A 17,538-nucleotide genomic window follows, 5' to 3' on the forward strand; every position below is an offset into this window, starting at 1 on the left:
TATTATAGTGGACCTGTATCGGGCTCCAAAACTAAAATACGGACCTTGTATCAACAAAACCAAACATCAGTAAATTCATAAAATCATTAAACTTTCAACTTTTAATTTTTCATCAAAATTTCATATCTCGAGCTAGGGACCTCGGAATTCGATTTCGGGCATACGCCCAGATCCCAAATTATGATACGGACCTACCGGGACCGTCAAAATACGGATCTGGGTCTGTTTACTCAAAATGTTGACCAAAGTCAACTCAAATAGTTTTCAAAGCAATATTTCATATTTTTCACAGTTTTTAACATAAAAGCTTTCCGGAAACACGTTCGGATCGTGCACGTAACTCGAGGTGGGTAAAAATGAGATTTTTAAGGCTTCAGATCACAAAATTAGATTTTAAAATATAAGATGATCTATCGGGTCATCACAATGAGTGCGACAATTATTAGAGCATATTATAAATGATTCACTAACGGCATATCAAAACAAATAAATAATACAACTAATTAAAGCAAGATGATATGCAAGATCTCATAGTTTATTTTCGATTGAAATAGATGTATGTAGTTAAATTTTAAGAGAGAACTCATGCAATGAAGAAAATTATCTGTAGAAAATTTGATAACCCAACAATAGATGCGGCAATTTAAACAAAAACGTGATCCGTCATATAAAGGGAATAGGAGGTGTGTATGGCTACAAAACTTTAAATTTCTTACAAAAGGACAATATTTTCAAAGAATTAGAAGTTTGAAAGGTATTAGAAGTTCTTGCTAATTCGTATAAGGCAAGGGATTTATATAAGTAATATTTTGGTGGATTCTAAATTACTTAATATTAGAAGTTTTTACATTTTTTAAATAAGGAAAGATATTATGGTCAAATTTTTTAATTAATTTGAAAGTCTTAAATATTAAAAACATTAAATAAGAAAAAATTTAATAGCGATAATTGTAGTTGATTTAAAACTCCTAAATATTAGGAAATAATAATTAAAAGACTATTTTGTCTAGCATGAAATCTATTTTTAAAGGGTAAAAAAAGGCGAACGATATTTCGCTAATTAAGGGTTTTCGTGCTTTTAGTATAGTATAAATATAGAAGATAGATAGATATTCTACCTATATCACTAAACTTAAGCACTAATATTTGCGAGACTTCTAAAAATGGTCGGCGTGGTGGATAGTAAAACCTGCTGAAATTATTGCCGGTTATTGCTGATATTTGGTAAAACAATGGATGAAAGAGATATTAAGAATTAAGTAATGTGAATTAATAAATTGTGAAAATGATTGTACATATTAGGCGATAAGAAGAATTCCAATGTAGTCTATGTCAAATATAACTATGTACAATATAGGCGAAAAGCCTGAGTTATGTGGCTAACTTCGAGAAGAAAAGTTCAAGCTATGACTGCTTCTGGGTTCAAGTCACACCGGAAGGGAAGTGTGAAAACACTATAATTTTTTTTAATTTTGTAAAGGATTTTAAAAAAAAAATCTGCTTCATAGGATGTTCATTTGAAACCTTTGTCCAATCAATACGAGGAATCTTGGAGACAACTTTTATAGAAACATAATGATGACATTTGACAAACAAAAATATGGTAGGCAATTCACCTCACTACCATAGACGGATGGATTTACATGAAGAGGTATGGTTTCACTTAAACCTATGCTTCCGTCTTTAGATTGTGTATATCACCGTAATTCTTCTGATCTAATACTTAAATATATTTGGGCGAATTCATGTACAAGACACCACTTTGGTCCATTGTAATTTCTGATTATTCAAGCACATTAGTAATTATTTGCATATATAGTTAACGAGAAAGAGGGAAGTATTCTAGTGCAAGTAAATGTCATTACGAAAAAGTGCATGCAGTTTTAAATGGGAAACACCAATCTGGTTAAAGATCTTGAAAACAATTTTTATCCAATTAACATGAAGATGATGAAATTTGGCAATCAAAATTTGAAGGTGGTTAATGGTTTACCTCACTGAACGTAGAGGATGGGGCTTAAGCATCTAAACATTTTTTCCCAATAAATAATCAAAAAGTAATCCTTACACAGTGAAATCCCACAAGTAGGTTTGGAGAAGATAGTATGTCCCTCGGCTCAAGAACAAAATCGATCGATGAAAGTATCTTGAGTTAATCTTATTCATCTTCTTTTTCCTTTTTAAAATTTACCGGAGAATCTTTCAAATTGATCAGCTGGGAGGATGGTATGGCCTTCACATAGATCCCAATACTCTCAATATCATTATATGTACCCCCAAGACTGCAGGAGGAAGCATCTAGAGAATATTAAAAGCTTAATTTAAAGATTTTCAATCCTTTTGCTCCAAAAAAAGGAATATCTTAGGAGTGAATGAGCTAAGATTGGGAATCTAGGAATATATAGATGCTATTGGAACATTTTTCTTTCACTGGTTTACACAAATTTAGCCATTTTAGAAATTCGAAAATGGAATAGAACATTACGTCAGGATTTAAAAAAAACATATATATATATATATATATAGTAGGTTAGTCAAACTGCGAAGGATCTAAAACAGCTCAAACTAAATATGGGAGAGCTCTCTCATAGAGTTTGATATCTAAACCAAAGAGCTTAATTATGCATTGCCTGCAATTAATCCACAATCTATAAAACAATTCCAAATACTCTGTCGTTTATGTGCAAGTTCTGTGTTAGTTTTAACTTTTAACAGTGTTTTTGGGTGGTTTCTGTTACTTGACAAATAATGCTCAGAGGACAAAGTTAAAACTTCTTTAGAGATTACTTTGGCCAATAACTGTTAAAATGCTATAAAAACCAGTTTGACTAAATTAAACGATCTTGAAGACAGTTTTTCTCGAAACATGAAGATGAAATTTTGGCAATCAAAATTGGAGGTGATGTACCTCACTATCATAGTGGAAGGGGGTGTAGCATCTTAACTAATTTTAATAAAAAACTTAGAAGTTAATGTTGAGTTTAGTAATTGTACTGATGTGGGCTAGTTAGTATACTTGGTGTATTTGGGCTTGGCCCACATTTTATTTATAGCTTTAGTGGACTGAGTCGGGTCATATAAATAGTGGCCCACATTCTATTTTGTATAGAAAGAAACATTTTATTTTTACTGAGATAAAAAATAAAAGATCGGCTCGTTCTTTCTCTTTCTCTATGAAACTTCAAGCCCTAGTTAGCCTATTCTCAAATCCATGTCGATTCCAGCTTGTAACATGGTATCAGAGCTTGGATTATGATAGAGCTCGTCCTTGGCTATCGTCCGATGTTACCCCTATAATTTCTCGCTGGAGTTTTGTTTGAGTTCTCTCATCAGAGGCATTTTCTGATTCCTAGGGTGCTTCTCTCTCTTGTTCCTTATCTGATTCCGACCAGTGACTTGGAAGCAAGCTACCCCCGCTATATAAAGGGAAAAGAGTAGCAGGATTGAAGAAGCTGGTTCAAAGCTAAGGTAGCAGGAGTTAACATAAATCACTCTATGGAAGTCCTCTCCCACTTGAAAGTTAAATAAGGAGAAGAAGTGCCCCAAATTTTCGGTGTTTGGTACTTCAAATTTTTCATCTGTTCGTTGATATCTCGTCTTATCCTTCTGATTCCTACAAGCGATTGAGACAGTAAGGACTTATCAGTTGGACTCTCATCGGATTCTAGGGTTTTGGCTTCCGCTTGGTATTTCCTTCGTTTTTTTATCTCAAGGCCGTGTCTTTCCAGTTGCGAAAGAATTGGTAACATCGTTTCATCTCTATTTTTGTTTTCATTGTCAGATTCTATGATCTCACTTGCATGTCTATCTAGTTGATATTGTTCGAGTAAAATGACAATTGGTACTGTTACTCTTGTTGCAACCAAAAGTGTTTCCGAGTCCTCATTTGTTCCAATTAACTCCTCTGCTCGCTACACTGCTTTTCATCCTGATGATTTTACTCATCCCTGTCACCCTCTCTATGTACATCCCTCAGATACCTTAGGAGCTTATTTAGTCTCTATTCCTTTCGATAGTACATGTTATGGTAATTGGCGAAGGAATATACTGGTTGCCTTATCTGTGCGCAATAAACTAGATTTTATAAATCGGACTACTGAGAGACCTCATGTTGGTTCTCCTTTTGCCAGACAGTGGCAACGTTGTAATGACTTGGTGGTATCCTGGCTAACCAATTCTCTCACTAAGGAAATCTCTCGTAGTGTTGAATACTCAGAACTTGCCAAAGATATCTGGAATGAATTAGAAGAGAGATATGGGAAAGCTGATGGTGCTAGAATTTTTGAATTAAAGAAAGATCTAGCACATACTTCCCAGGGATCCTTGGATATTGCCTCCTATTTTAATAAAATCAAACAGCTATGGGATGAAATAGCCTCTATCTTTGTCAACCATCCGAGTGTTTTACTTGTGGAGGAAATAAAAAGGCTGAAGAGGAGCAAAAGGTGCATCAATTCTTGATAGGACACAATGAGACCTACCTTAAAATTAGGAGCAACTTCATTATGTTAAAGCCTCTTCCTTCCATAAACATTGTATACAGCATATTGCTGAGTGATGAAAAGCAGAGACAAGTTTCTTCTGCCTCTCACTTTTCCTCAAGTTCTGCCTTATTTAATGTTGGTGTCTCCCAGCAGAATTTTCATTCAAAAGTCAGCTTTGATCCTCCTAAACCTTCTCTTATATGCAAATACTGTAAAAAGCCTGGCTATACTATTGAAAAGTGCTACAAATTGCATGGTTTTCCTCCAAACTTCAAATTCTCCAAAATTGCTTGTCCAAGGAAAATGGTTGCCAATACTGAAGTGGACAGATCTGGTTTACTTGGTGCTTCTGGGGGTTCTGTTGACCAGCCCAAATCTCAATCTGAATAATTGTCTGCAGTGCATGGTTTGACTAAAGAGAAGTATTCCCAATTAATGATGTTGTTGCAGCAGTCACACCTGTCTAGTTCAAGCTCCACTCTAAATCTCTTGGCTTCAGCCAACTTTGCCGGTGAGTTAATGCCTGAAAGTAGTCTGTTCAAAACCTGTTTGCTTACTAAAATAGAGAACATAGTATGGATTATAGATTCTGACAAATCTCTTCTTTTCAATATTCAAACTCTTCCAATTCCTTATCTTGTCTCACTTCCCAATGGGTATAAAGTTAAGGTCACTAATATTGGTTCTTTGACTTTGTCCCCCGATTTAATACTCCACAATGTCCTATATGTTCTGTCATTCCATTATAATCTAATTTCTGTTTACAAATTAGTTGCTAGACTTGGTCATCTTGTTCAGTTTACCAATGTTGGCTGCACTTTTCAGGGCCCTTCACTGAAGAAGCCAGTGGTACTTGGTAGACCAGAAAATGAACTTTACAAGCTCTTTCAACTTCCTGCAACATCCTTCTCTTGTGATTCTTCTACTTCTTGTATAATCCTTTGTTCCATTCCTTGTAATGTTTCTCCTGTTGAATGTTCCAATGTTTCTCCTGTTGATGCAAATATGTTTTATGATGCACATGTACATAGTGATCATGCACTACTGAATAAAGTCAATAAAAAGGATGTTGTTTGGCATTATAGACTTGGTCACTTGCCTTTATCTAAGATGAAATGTATTTCTGATTGTAATGCCAAATTATCTTCTAAACAATCTTTTACTTGCCCTGTTTGTCCACTGGCTAAGCAAACCAGATTATCATTCCCTGATAGTTTAATACAAACTGTTGCACCATTTCAATTAATCCACATTGATACCCGAGGCCCTTACCATGCCCCCACTTATGATGGATCAAAATATTTCGTGACCATTGTTAATGACTATACTAGAGCTACTTGGACTCACTTACCGGGTGCCAGGAACAATGCTTTTGGACTTTTAAAGGCTTTCATTACCATGGTAGAAACCCATTTTCTTTCTAAGGTGCAAACTGTTAAGAGTGATAATGCATTGGAGTTACGGTCTAGTTTATCTGGATCTCAACTTTTCTCTGCTAAAGGCATTATGCATCAAACTTCTTGTCCGCACACTACACAATAAAATGGAGTGGTGGAAAGAAAACATAGGCATTTGCTTGAAACTGCCAGGGTCCTACTCTTTCAATCCTACCTACCTATTAAATTTTGGGGAGATTGTGTCTCGACTGCTACTTATTTGATCAACAGGTTCCCCTCTCCCTTACTAAATCACAAAAGCACTTATGAACTCTTATATGGTAAACCTCCTAGTTATTCTCACCTTAGGGTATTTGGGTGTCTTTGCTACTCTACTGTTCCTAAAACATATAAGGACAAGTTTCAGCCTAGAGCTTTGTCTTGTGTATACTTGGGGTACCTTTTTGCTAAGAAAGGCTACAAACTGTATAACCTGGAAACTAACTCTTGCCTTGTATCTAGAGATGTTGTTTTTCATGAGCACATTTTCCCATTTCTTCAATCTTCTTCTGGTACTCCCAGCATTTGTCCTTTTCCTTTTTCTGCATGTTCTGATGATTTTCCCTCTACTTCATCTTATGTTCCTTCTTCATCTCCTACTTCATCACCCACTGGTCATGGTTCTCCCTTGCTTACTCTTGTTTATACTTCTTCTTCTTCTTCTCCTATCTCTCCCCTTTCATCCTCTTCTGTCTCTTTAGCTTTTCCTTCTTCATTTGTTTCTGCTCCTTCCTCTTCTCCTCCTCTACCTCCATGTCCCTATTCTCCTCCTACACTCAGAAGATCTACTAGGGTGCATAAGCAGCCTTTTTACCTTAAGAGTTATGTATGTCACTCTTCATCCTTAGACTCCAGTTTTGTTTCCTCTAATTCTCATTTTAGTCAGCAGTATGTTCCCAAGCCTTTCACTTATTCTCAGGCAGCTCTTGTCCCTGAGTGGCATGATGCCATGAGGAAAGAGTTTGAGGCTTTAGAAGCAAATCAAACTTGAAAAATTGTTGAATTGCCCCATTGTAAGAAACTCATAGGCTGCAAATAGATGTACAAGGTTAAATATAAAGGTGATGGCACTAATGAGAGGTACAAGGCTAGGTTGGTGGTTAGGGGCGATACTCAGGTTGAGGGGGTTAATTTTCAAGAAACTTTCTCTCTTGTTGTGAAAATGCCTATTGTTAAGGCTCTTATTGCTATAGCAGTCAAAAGGAAGTGGCCTCTTTTTCAACTAGATGTCAACAATGCATTCTTGCATGGTGATTTGGATGAGGAAGTGTAGATGAAACTTCCTCTTGGTTTATTTGTTCCCTCCACTTCTTCATGTGATACCCTTGTGTGTAAGTTGCAGAAATCTCTCTATGGGCTAAGGCAAGCTTTCAGGCAGTGGTATGCCAAACTTTCCCATGCTTTACAGTCTAGAGGTTATGCTCACTCCTTAAATGATTGCTTTTTGTTTACTAAAGGGTTCGGGGATTCTCTTGTTATCTTGGTTGTTTATGTAGATGACATAGTTCTTACTGGGACTTATTTAGATGAAATTTATTCTTTGAAAGACTTCTTGCATAATCAGATCAAAATCAAATACTTAGGATTGTTGAATTATTTTCTTGGTATTGAGGTTTTGTACACTACATCAGGTGTCTTACTCTATCAGAGAAAGTTCCTTCATGATCTCCTGAGAGAATTTTATTCTGATATATCTTCTCCTGTGGTTTGCCATCTTGAGCTATATGAAAAATTGAAGGCTAGTGTGGGTGATCCTTTACCCAGTCGTAAGTTGTATAGGAGTTTGATTGGCAAGTTAAATTGTTTAACACATACCAGACCAGATTTGTCATTTTCTGTACAACATCTGAGCCAATTCATGCAACATCCTTGTGTTCCTCATATGAAAGTTGCCTTGCACCTCTTGAGGTACTTGAAAGGGGCTTCTGATTTTGGGTTGTTCTTCAACAACTCCTCTGATCTTTCTCTTCAAGTTTATTATGACAGTGATTGTGGTTTTTGTCATGATATTAGACGGTCAGTGACTGGTTTTTGTATCATCCTGGGTGGCAGTTTGGTCAGCTGGAAGTCCAAGAAACAACCTGTTGTATCCCTATCCTCAGCTGAGGCTGAGTATAGGTCCTTGAGCAAAGTTGTGGCTGAGGTTACCTGGCTCTCTAAACTCTTATCTGACTTTGGGCTTACTAATCTTTCTTCTATTCCTGTTTACTGTGATAACCAGACTGCCATATACATTGCTAAGAATCTTGTTTTCCATGAGCGGACCAAGCATATAGAGTTGGATTGTCACTTTGTGCGCACCAAGCTGGGTGATGGCTTGATCTCTCTACTGCACACTTCCAGCTCTACTCAAATGGCTGATATTCTCACCAAACCTCTACCTCGGACAGTCCATCATCTACATATCAGCAAGTTGGGTGTGTTACCACCTTCCAATTTGAAGGGGGTGTTGAGTTTAGTAATTGTACTGATGTGGGCTAGTTAGTGTACTTAGTATATTTGGTCTTGGCCCATGTTTTATTTATAGCTTTAGTGGACTGAGTCGGGTCATATAAATAATGGCCCACATTCTATTTTGTATAGAAAGAAACGTTTTATTTTTGTAGAGATAAGAAATAAAAGATCGGCTCATTCTTTCTCTTTCTCTATGAAACTTCAAGCCCTAGTTAGCCTCTTTTCAAATCCATGTCGATTCCAGTTTGTAACAGTTAATCCTTACATAATAACTATGCACCAATCAGTAGATCGACTGTGCAAAAGTAAAACCAAATAAGCAGAGTAAAATAAGACACTAGAAAGTGTTCCGAGTCTCCCCCACAGTCCTTACTCGAGTCTTAGCTCCATCATACATGTTCTTGATCACCCTAGTGCAAGCTACATTAACACATCTAGCTTCCAAACATCCCCATAAAATCTCCCTTGGGACTTTCTCGTAGACTTTTGCTAGGTCAATGAACACCAGAACTATATCAGTTGGAAACTAATAACTAGAAGATGAGTTTATATCATGAGTTAATCTTCTTCCTTTTCAACCTTCACTCATGGATTCTCAAGTTGATCATGGAGGGTATGATGGGCTTCACATAGATCCCAATACTCTCAACACCATAGCCATTCTCGCTGCCATGAAAACCACCAAAAAGACGACGGTTTTCCATCTGAAAGTTGAAGTCCCTGGCATCAATTGAAGGTCGGGTACACCCAAATGGTCCATAGGAACCCTTATTGGTGCTAAATTTTATAGCTTTCAAAACTCTAGGGTCGTGGCTCAATTTTCCGTGTTAACCACTTATCGAAGTAAGAAACTCTGATGGATAATCAAAGACAACTGCATAGTATGATTCAAAAATGACTTATTCAATTGGCAGTATTCTTGACAGTTAGTAAAAGGATTCACAGTTTTGTTGGATAAAGCATTCTACACGACTCAGGGCAAGTTTTCATTTTTTTCATCTCCACTCAACCCAACAACGACACACATAAAAGGGAGCACTCATTTTTCATTTTTTATATGATAGAAAACAACCTCATGTCCACACATTGAGCACTCATTGATGTTACTACTCATTAAGTGAACGCTGTCTTCACTCTAATTTCCAGGGATCATGTATTAGTTATCCATTCAGTCTTCTTTCTACTGTTTTGAACTACTACTCCATCCGTTCCAGTTTATGTGAACCTATTTCTTTTTTGGTCCGTTCCAAAAAGAATGACTCATTTCTAAATTTGGAAACACTTTAGCTTAAACTCTCAATTCTGCCCTTAGTGAAAAGCTTTTAAAACCACACAAATACTCTAGGCCCCTTTTTGACTTGTTTAGGACCACAAATTTCAAAAGTCTTTATTTTTTCTTAAACTCCGTGCCCAGTTAAACAGGTTCACATAAACTGGAACAGAGGGAGTACTATATATGCAAAAAAGACCCTTTTTTGTGTTGCTCCCTAAAGAAAGAAAAAAGTACTAATACAGTAAAGTTTTTTTGAGTGTGATAAAAAACACCATGTTTGTTTGACAGAACTAAGTTTCCACTCTCATAGAATAGGAACTGAAGTGACTCAACTGCGTTTTTGTTGTAGGAAACAAAAATCCCAGCAACTTGGTCTCGTCCCTTTTCATCCCAAAATGATCCAGCTTGTCCGCCCACTGGGCCAACTTTGATCAAATCCATATTCTCTCTTCTTTCTGAGTAGTCATAATTGGAAGATCAAGTCAAACAGATAAAGAAGTTCATTTCAACTTCTAAAAGTTTTTGAGAACTCGGACACCATTCGGAAAGATTCAAGAGTGCAGGATGGAGCTTAAAGAGAAGTTTAAAGCTAATTTAATTTATTTTTTAGTTTATGTTCTGTACGCACTGCTACAAAGTTAAAAAAAACTTTTATAATATTAGATTAAGTTGACCTACAATAACATACAACATTTCATATCAAACATGATATAAGTTGCTATAGCTATAAGTTGCTATAGCTAGTAAGACTATAAGCATATATAGCTTAAAACTCTTTATTTAACGACCAAAATTAAGTTCCCAAATAGCTTACATTTCAAAAATGGTAGTTACACTAGGGTACTAATTGAATCGTTGGCATCGGGAATTCATTTAATTTTCTCCATCAAATAGTTCTTAATTAGGAATGAATGCAACTGAATTGGGACGATATATGAATCTAGGATTTGGATATTCTGCGTGCCAACTACTTTGAATGTTGACATTTAGCTATTTACATGGTCCAAATAGGATATACAAGAACTAGAAACACTTTACTACAAGTTATAAGTTCAATTGAATTCGGATGACATGCACATTTTCAAGTAGAAATTTGAATTAAATTTGAAAATTTAAACTTCAAATGAACACCCATCAACAACAATCACAGAGCAACAAAAAGCTTTAAAAGCTTATTTTGATCATGAAAGAAGTAAAGTTTTGATTTTTAAGAGAAACCCAAGTACGAAGATTTTGAATTAAACAAAGAGAAAGAATTAGAAGAGAGACTTACAGTTACAGTGATTGGTGGCTGCTGCAGCCAGCAGCGGCAAGGCGATGGGGAAAGTAAGAAAGGGGAGGGGCTTCTCTTTTACGGGAGAGAGATGATTTTGGGGAAAGTAAGAAACTTTGTTATACTATTTAAAGTAAGGGGCTATTTGGCCGAACAAACTTTTTCATTTTTTTTAAAGGATAAATTCACTTTTTCTAAATCAGTACCATAAAATTTTCAATTTTCGCTTGAAGATGAATTTCGCAATTTTTTCAAAAATTTGAAAAACTCCAAAGGATGTTTTTCAAACTTTTCACTTCAAATCATACACAAAAATTCAAAAACAACCCAAGATTGTATTCATGTCCAAACACAACTTTAACTTTCAAATACAATTTTCACTTAAAAATATTTTTTACTTTTGTCCGAATTTTACAATTCTTATGTCCAAACGCCCGCTAAGTCAGCAAGAAGCAATAAAAGAATTAAATAATGAAAAAAAAAAAAGAGAAAGGTGAACTATCGTCCCCACTCCCCATTAATTGTTCAGTGCAACAAATAAAATTAGAAATTTCTTTTGTTTGAATTTTAAAGGTTAATTATAACTAATAAGCCATCCACGGAGATCGCTTAAACGATTTTAAATAATATATGAACGATTTTTATAAAACACATAGGCCATTTATGATTTCATCGGGATCTCAAACTTTATAAAAAAAATAATCCTGGTAATGATTAATGAGAGATCAATCGGACATTACTTAGATGATTATAAATAATATATAAACGATTTTTAAGGTAATATGTAGACATTTTATGATCTCATCAGGATCTCCATCACTCTATAAAAAAAAATGATCCAATCAATCGATGAAAATAGCACGGGCAAGTCAGTTTTCGGACTGGTAATTGGAAAATAGCCAGCGTTTGCAAAGTCATTAAAAAATAATTACTATTTTGCTGCAACACGGAAAGTTCCAGCATAATATACTGGAGATTGATGCACATGTGTATTAACTTCCAGCATATTATGCTGGAATTCCAACACACGAAAAGTTCCAGCATAATATACTAGAGATTGGAGCATCTGTTTATGAACTTCCAGCATATTATGCTGGACCAATATATTATGCTGCTTAGGGCGACTAATATTCGGTAAAATATGATGGATGAAATAAATACTACCAAGAATTAAAAAATGTGAATTGCTGGAATAAATTGTGATAAAAGACATCGTACACTACCCTTTTTTTTTCTTTGTAATAACAAAACTGGATCTAGGAAATAAAGCGTACATAATAACCAAACACGAATCAGATGCTCTATTACGTAAACGTAAAACCAAATGAGTAAACAATACGAACATAGTTAATCTTCTTCATCTTTTTCCTTTTTAACATTCACTGTAGAATCTTTCAAATTGATAATAGAGGATGGGATGGCTTTGACATAGAAACCAATACTCTCAATACTATCGTCATTCTGACTTCCATAAAAACCACCAAAAAGACGATAATTTCCTATCTGAAAGTTGAAGAAATCAGTCTTATCCACATTTTCAGTAGAAGGTGTACCAAATGGTCCATAAGAACCTTTGTTGGTGCCAAATTTAATTGAACTCAAAACTGTAAGCTTTTTATTCATTTGTTCGAAGGAACCACCGATCGAAATAAGAAATTCTGATGGATAATCAAAGACAATTGCGCAATAGTCTCCGCGCTGATTATGGGATCTACTACCATGTTTTCCAGGCATAATTAAGTCGCCATTCTCATAGAACATGAACTGAAGTGAAAAAACTATGTCTTCGGCGTAGGAAATAAAAATTCCAGCAATTTGGTCACGTCCCTTTTCGTCCCAAATGTGTCTACCACATTTTCCCACTGGGCTAACTTTGATCATATCCATATTCTCTTGTAATAATATCTGAATTGGAATAGTTGGAAGATCTTGTAGTACTTTTTATGTTCATATATAAGATCAAGTTATATATATAGAAGAGTTTCAACTCCTACTTAAGAAGTTTTTGAGTCGTATTAATTAGCACTCAGAGCCTTTTCATTTGTCACACGTTAGGACTTTTGTTCTTCTATATATCTCGAAATAATAGGAGTACTTTGACGCTTTGTTTCTTTTTCACTTTAATTTTGGAAGTTCAATGAATTTCAGTTTTCATTATCTTAAATTCTTCTTTTGATAATTAATATCATTATGTACCCCCAAGACTGCAGGAGGAAGCATCTAGAGAATTTTAAAAGCTTATTTTAAAGATTTTCGGTCCTTTTGCTCCAAAAAAAAAAGGAATATCTTAGGAGTGAATGGGCTAAGATTGGGAATCTGGGAATAGATGCTATTAGAACATTTTTCTTTCACTAGTTTACACAAATTTAGCCATTTTAGAAATTTGAAAATGGAATAGAACATTATGTCAAGATTTGAAATTGAACACACACACACACATATATATATTAGATTAGTCCAACTGCGGAGGATCTAAGGGCTCTTTGGCCGTAAAACAAATTTCCTTTTTTTCGAAACTTTTTCCATTATTTTTCGAAATCAGTGTTTGGCTATGAAATTTTCGATTTTTACTTGAAAATAAATTTTAAAAAAAATTGAAAAAAAATTCCAAAAAGCTATTTTTCAAAATTTTCACTTCATATCACTCACAAAAATACAAAAACATCCCAAAGTTATATTCATGTCCAAACACAACTTTAATTTTCAAATATCATTTTATCTTGAAAAAAAACTTATTTTTTCGAAATTTTACAATTCTTATGTCTAAACGCCCACTAAAACAGCTCAAACTGAATATGGGAGAGCTCTCCCATAGAATTTGATACCTAAACCAAAAGGGCTTAGCATTACAACAGAATTGACTAAATTAAAAGATCTTGAGGACAGTTTTTATCGAAACATGGAGATGACATTCTGCAATCAAAATTGCAGGTGATGTACCTCACTGACATAGAGGATGGGGCTTTACCATCTTAACTTTTTTAATAAAATACTTAAAAGATAATCCTTACATAATAACCATGCACCAATCAGTAGATCAATAGTGCAAAGGTAAAACCAAATAAGCAGAGAGTAATTAAATAAGACTAATTATTTCAGTTGGAAATTAATTACCAGAAGGTGAGTTTATATCATGAGTTAATCTTCTTCCCTTTTCAACCTTCACTTCTGGATTCTCAATTTTTTCATGGAGGGTATGATGGGCTTCACATATATCCCAATACTCTCAACGCCACAGCTATTGTTGTGGCCATGAAAACCACCAAAAAAACGATGATTTCCTATCTCAAAGTTGAAGTTCATGGCACCATTTGAAGGCAGGGTACGCCCAAATGGTCCATAGGAACCCTTGTTGGTGCAAAATTTTATAGTTTCCAAAACTGTAGCGTACCCCGTGCATATGTAGGAACCACTTAAGGAAGTAAGAAACTCTGATGGATAATCAAAGAAAACTGCATAAAAGTTTTGACATTGATCAACACCATGCTTGTTTGACTGAACTAAGTTGCCATTTTCATGGAAAAAGAACTGAAGTGACAGAACTTTGTCTTTGCTGTAGGAAACAATAATCCCACCAACTTGGTCTCGTCCCTTTTCATCCCAAATGGTTCCACAATTTCCTCCCGCTGGGCCAACTTTGATCATATCCATATTCTCTCTTCTTTCTGCGTAGTAGTTGAAAAATCAAGTTATATACAAATAGAGTAGTCAATTACAACTTCTAAAAGTTTTTGAGTCAGATATATTAGCACTCGGATCCTTTTTATTGTCACTCGTTGGTACATTCGTTCTTCTATCTCAAAATAGGAGTCTGATGCCTAGTTTCTCTCTTTCAATTTAGTTTTGGTGGTTGAATTACAGTTTTCAATATTGAATGCATCCCTATTGATTTAATAAAAACAATATCTAGTCCAAGAGTGAAGCTGATAAAAAGGTCCAAGACTGCAGGAGGGAGCTCGAAGAGAAGTTTAAACCTAATTTTAATTTTTATAAGTTTATGTTCTGTATGCACGGTTTCAAAGTTAAAAACAATTTTACACTATTAGGTTATAGGTTAAGTCGACCTACAATAACAGACAACATTTCATATCAAACATGATATAACTTGCTATAACTAGTCAGATTCCGCTGATTGTGTAAAAACTATAAGCATATATAGCTTAAACTCTTTATTTAACGACCAAAATTAAGTTCCCAAATAGTCTTACATGTCAAAATGGTAGTTACACTAGGGTACTAATTGAATCATACTCAAAATATGTTGAGCGTTTCGCCTCGCTTAACGGACGCTTCAGTGTTGTCATCAACGCTCTAAGGTATACTTTTCCTTGCTAACGAGCGTAATCCGGAAGACGCAGCACTAAACAGTTGATATTTCACTTTATCGTAAATTTTCTTCAATTTCTTGGTCCATATATTTGGTATTCTCATGCTTATAGATATTAGCCTTGGACTACGCATTAATATTTGTAGCTTTTCTCCAATTGCGCCTTTCTTCATTAAAGTACATGCTTCATTTGCGCTTAAAGCCCCCAAAGACCTTAGAGCTTTTTTGCATTTTTTGCCTTTGATAACACTAATTTACAAGGACTAGAAACACTTTCCTCCAAGTCAATCCAACTCGGATGTCATACATATTTTCAGTAGAAATTTGAATAAAGCTTGAAAAATTAAACTTCAAATGAACACCATCAACAACAAACATAAAGCAACAAAAAGCTTATTTTGACCATGAAAGACCGCTCTAGCACACATTTAAACAAAAATAACAAAAAAAGGCTAACACAAATATAATCATTTCAGAGATACAACAGAACAATCTTCGGATTAACACAATAAAGCATTAATAAAAAATCGCAAAAATAAAAGAAAAATCAAATTTGAATTGAATAAAGGAAAATAAAAAGGATACTAATAGTCTATAATTTACCTGCAGAAAGTTTAGATTTTCAGAGAAACCCAAATACCAAAATTTTCAAATAAACAAAAAGAGAAAGAAATAGCAGCAGAAAATAAACAAGAGAGAGACTTACAGTTACAGTGAAGGACTGAAGATGAAGTGGTTATCGGTGAGCAGCAGGGGAGGGTTTTCTCTTTTACGGGAGAGATGAATTTGGGAAAGGTAAGAATCTTTGTCACTCCATTTAAATTTAAGACAAAAAGGGAGCAAAACAAGGTCAGCAAGAATCAATTAAAAAAATGCACTTTCCCTGTCTCAAATTATCCGTCTTAATTTCTAAAAATAGTTTTCTCAAATTATTTTATTTGACATTTTAGATGTTCAAGATTAAATTAATTATTTTTTTCTATTTTTTCCTTGATATTAATTATTCTCGAAGACTGCAAATATCTCAATTATGAATAAATATTAAATAAAAAGAAATTATATCTAAGACATAAATAAGAGTAAAACAATCAAAAATCTCTCGTATTTAATATTTTCTTAAGAGAAGTATAAAAGGGAAACACGACAGATAATATGCTAACTTGTACTCAAATATATCTTGTAACAATATTCTAATGTCTTATCATGATTTTGACATATAAATTGTGCATTTGCTTTAGTTGCTCGACATGACAGATAATATGCTAACTCGTACTCAAATATATCTTGTAGCAATATTATATTCTTCATGTCTTTAAAGAATAAATTCTATTTGCTCAAATACATAATATAATTTCATCTTATATCTTACTGGAAATCAAACTGAACAATACAAAAAATAAAAAAAGACTCCATATTATTAGGTTTGACTATCATACGAACAATTTAATCGGATAGGTATTGTTTAAACCCAACTACATGTGTTTGTGGAAGAAAATAAAATGATTGTCATAAACATTAAGGCAAAAAATTAATATTTATTATTATTATCTTAACCAACATGAAAGTGTCGTTATGCAATATAATTCTCAAAAGGTGTAAAAAATTCTATTAACATTTCATGTAATGTGCATTCAGATAAATTATTATAATAGTGTTTGTAATATCTATATTAACATTTCATGCAATGTGCATTCAGATAAACTATTATAATAGTGTTTGTAATATCTATTTTTATCTGCATATAATTTTAATATTTTGAATTATAAGAGCGAATTATAGTTAACTAATTAAAAGCTATTCATTGATAATATTTAGTGATGGTACTTGAATTCAACAGATTGAATATTACCTCTTCACGAATAATTTTGCTGACATACGATCTCTTTTATTATTTCGATGGCTTTATCATGAGAATCTTACTATTAATACTGATATTTTTCACAGAGTTTCATAGTTATATTAATAATTAAATATAATCATGAGTCAGAATATACACGAAGTATGACAACAAAAATTTAAAATCAAGGAATTCTTTTTAAAAATTTCAAAACTAATTCTATCAAAATTAAATTCAAAATAAAATACATAACTAATTGCTTTTGGATCTTTTGATTCGAAATTTTGAATAATAAACCTACTCTTTGTCCCTCAAGTGAGTTCCACGCCCATCAAAAAATATAATTTATATTATCTCAATATGAAAAGTATGTTAATTCAAATGAGGAAATAATTTAAATAAGGTAAAAATTTTATTACGTTTAAAGTTCTAAATATTAAGAGTCTTATATATT

The 17,538-nt window shown here is 34.0% G+C and overlaps 4 protein-coding genes across 4 annotated transcripts; 1 reads left to right on the forward strand and 3 right to left on the reverse strand.

Moving 5' to 3' along the window:
• Positions 1–3,831: 3,831 nt before the first annotated feature.
• Positions 3,832–4,874, forward strand: LOC142168812 (uncharacterized). Its single transcript, XM_075229966.1, has 2 exons — positions 3,832–4,445; positions 4,544–4,874. The coding sequence occupies exons 1-2, from the start codon at positions 3,832–3,834 to the stop codon at positions 4,872–4,874; spliced, it is 945 nt and encodes a 314-aa protein (XP_075086067.1).
• Positions 4,875–8,952: 4,078 nt separating this feature from the next.
• LOC107806452 (jacalin-related lectin 25-like) lies at positions 8,953–11,038 on the reverse strand. The gene is made up of 3 exons (XM_075229967.1): positions 10,921–11,038; positions 9,826–10,102; positions 8,953–9,151 (listed from the first exon to the last, which is right to left on the reverse strand). The coding sequence occupies exons 2-3, from the start codon at positions 10,086–10,088 to the stop codon at positions 8,956–8,958; spliced, it is 459 nt and encodes a 152-aa protein (XP_075086068.1). The 5' UTR covers positions 10,089–10,102; positions 10,921–11,038; the 3' UTR covers positions 8,953–8,955.
• A 1,145-nt stretch (positions 11,039–12,183) lies between these two features.
• LOC107806450 (inactive protein RESTRICTED TEV MOVEMENT 1-like) lies at positions 12,184–12,887 on the reverse strand. The gene has a single exon (XM_016630608.2). It carries the CDS (start codon positions 12,805–12,807, stop codon positions 12,268–12,270), a length of 540 nt encoding a protein of 179 aa, XP_016486094.1. The 5' UTR covers positions 12,808–12,887; the 3' UTR covers positions 12,184–12,267.
• Positions 12,888–13,993: 1,106 nt separating this feature from the next.
• Positions 13,994–16,108, reverse strand: LOC107806451 (inactive protein RESTRICTED TEV MOVEMENT 1-like). The gene is made up of 2 exons (XM_075229334.1): positions 15,954–16,108; positions 13,994–14,585 (listed from the first exon to the last, which is right to left on the reverse strand). Exon 2 carries the CDS (start codon positions 14,569–14,571, stop codon positions 14,083–14,085), a length of 489 nt encoding a protein of 162 aa, XP_075085435.1. The 5' UTR covers positions 14,572–14,585; positions 15,954–16,108; the 3' UTR covers positions 13,994–14,082.
• Between the last annotated feature and the right edge of the window lie 1,430 nt (positions 16,109–17,538).

This window comes from Nicotiana tabacum, chromosome 14 (assembly GCF_000715075.1).
Source record: "Nicotiana tabacum cultivar K326 chromosome 14, ASM71507v2, whole genome shotgun sequence".
NCBI lineage: Eukaryota > Viridiplantae > Streptophyta > Magnoliopsida > Solanales > Solanaceae > Nicotiana > Nicotiana tabacum.

Coding starts and splice junctions, on each gene's coding strand:
- LOC142168812 (XM_075229966.1), top strand. CDS start 3,832: ATGACAATTGGTACTGTTACTCTTGTTGCAACCAAAAGTGTTTCCGAG. Junction 4,446..4,543: donor AGGCTGAAGAGGAGCAAAAG/GTGCATCAATTC, acceptor CATTGTATACAG/CATATTGCTGAGTGATGAAA.
- LOC107806452 (XM_075229967.1), bottom strand. CDS start 10,088: ATGGATTTGATCAAAGTTGGCCCAGTGGGCGGACAAGCTGGATCATTT. Junction 9,152..9,825: donor GGGTCTTTTTTGCATATATA/GTACTCCCTCTG, acceptor TATAAAATTTAG/CACCAATAAGGGTTCCTATG.
- LOC107806450 (XM_016630608.2), bottom strand. CDS start 12,807: ATGGATATGATCAAAGTTAGCCCAGTGGGAAAATGTGGTAGACACATT.
- LOC107806451 (XM_075229334.1), bottom strand. CDS start 14,571: ATGGATATGATCAAAGTTGGCCCAGCGGGAGGAAATTGTGGAACCATT.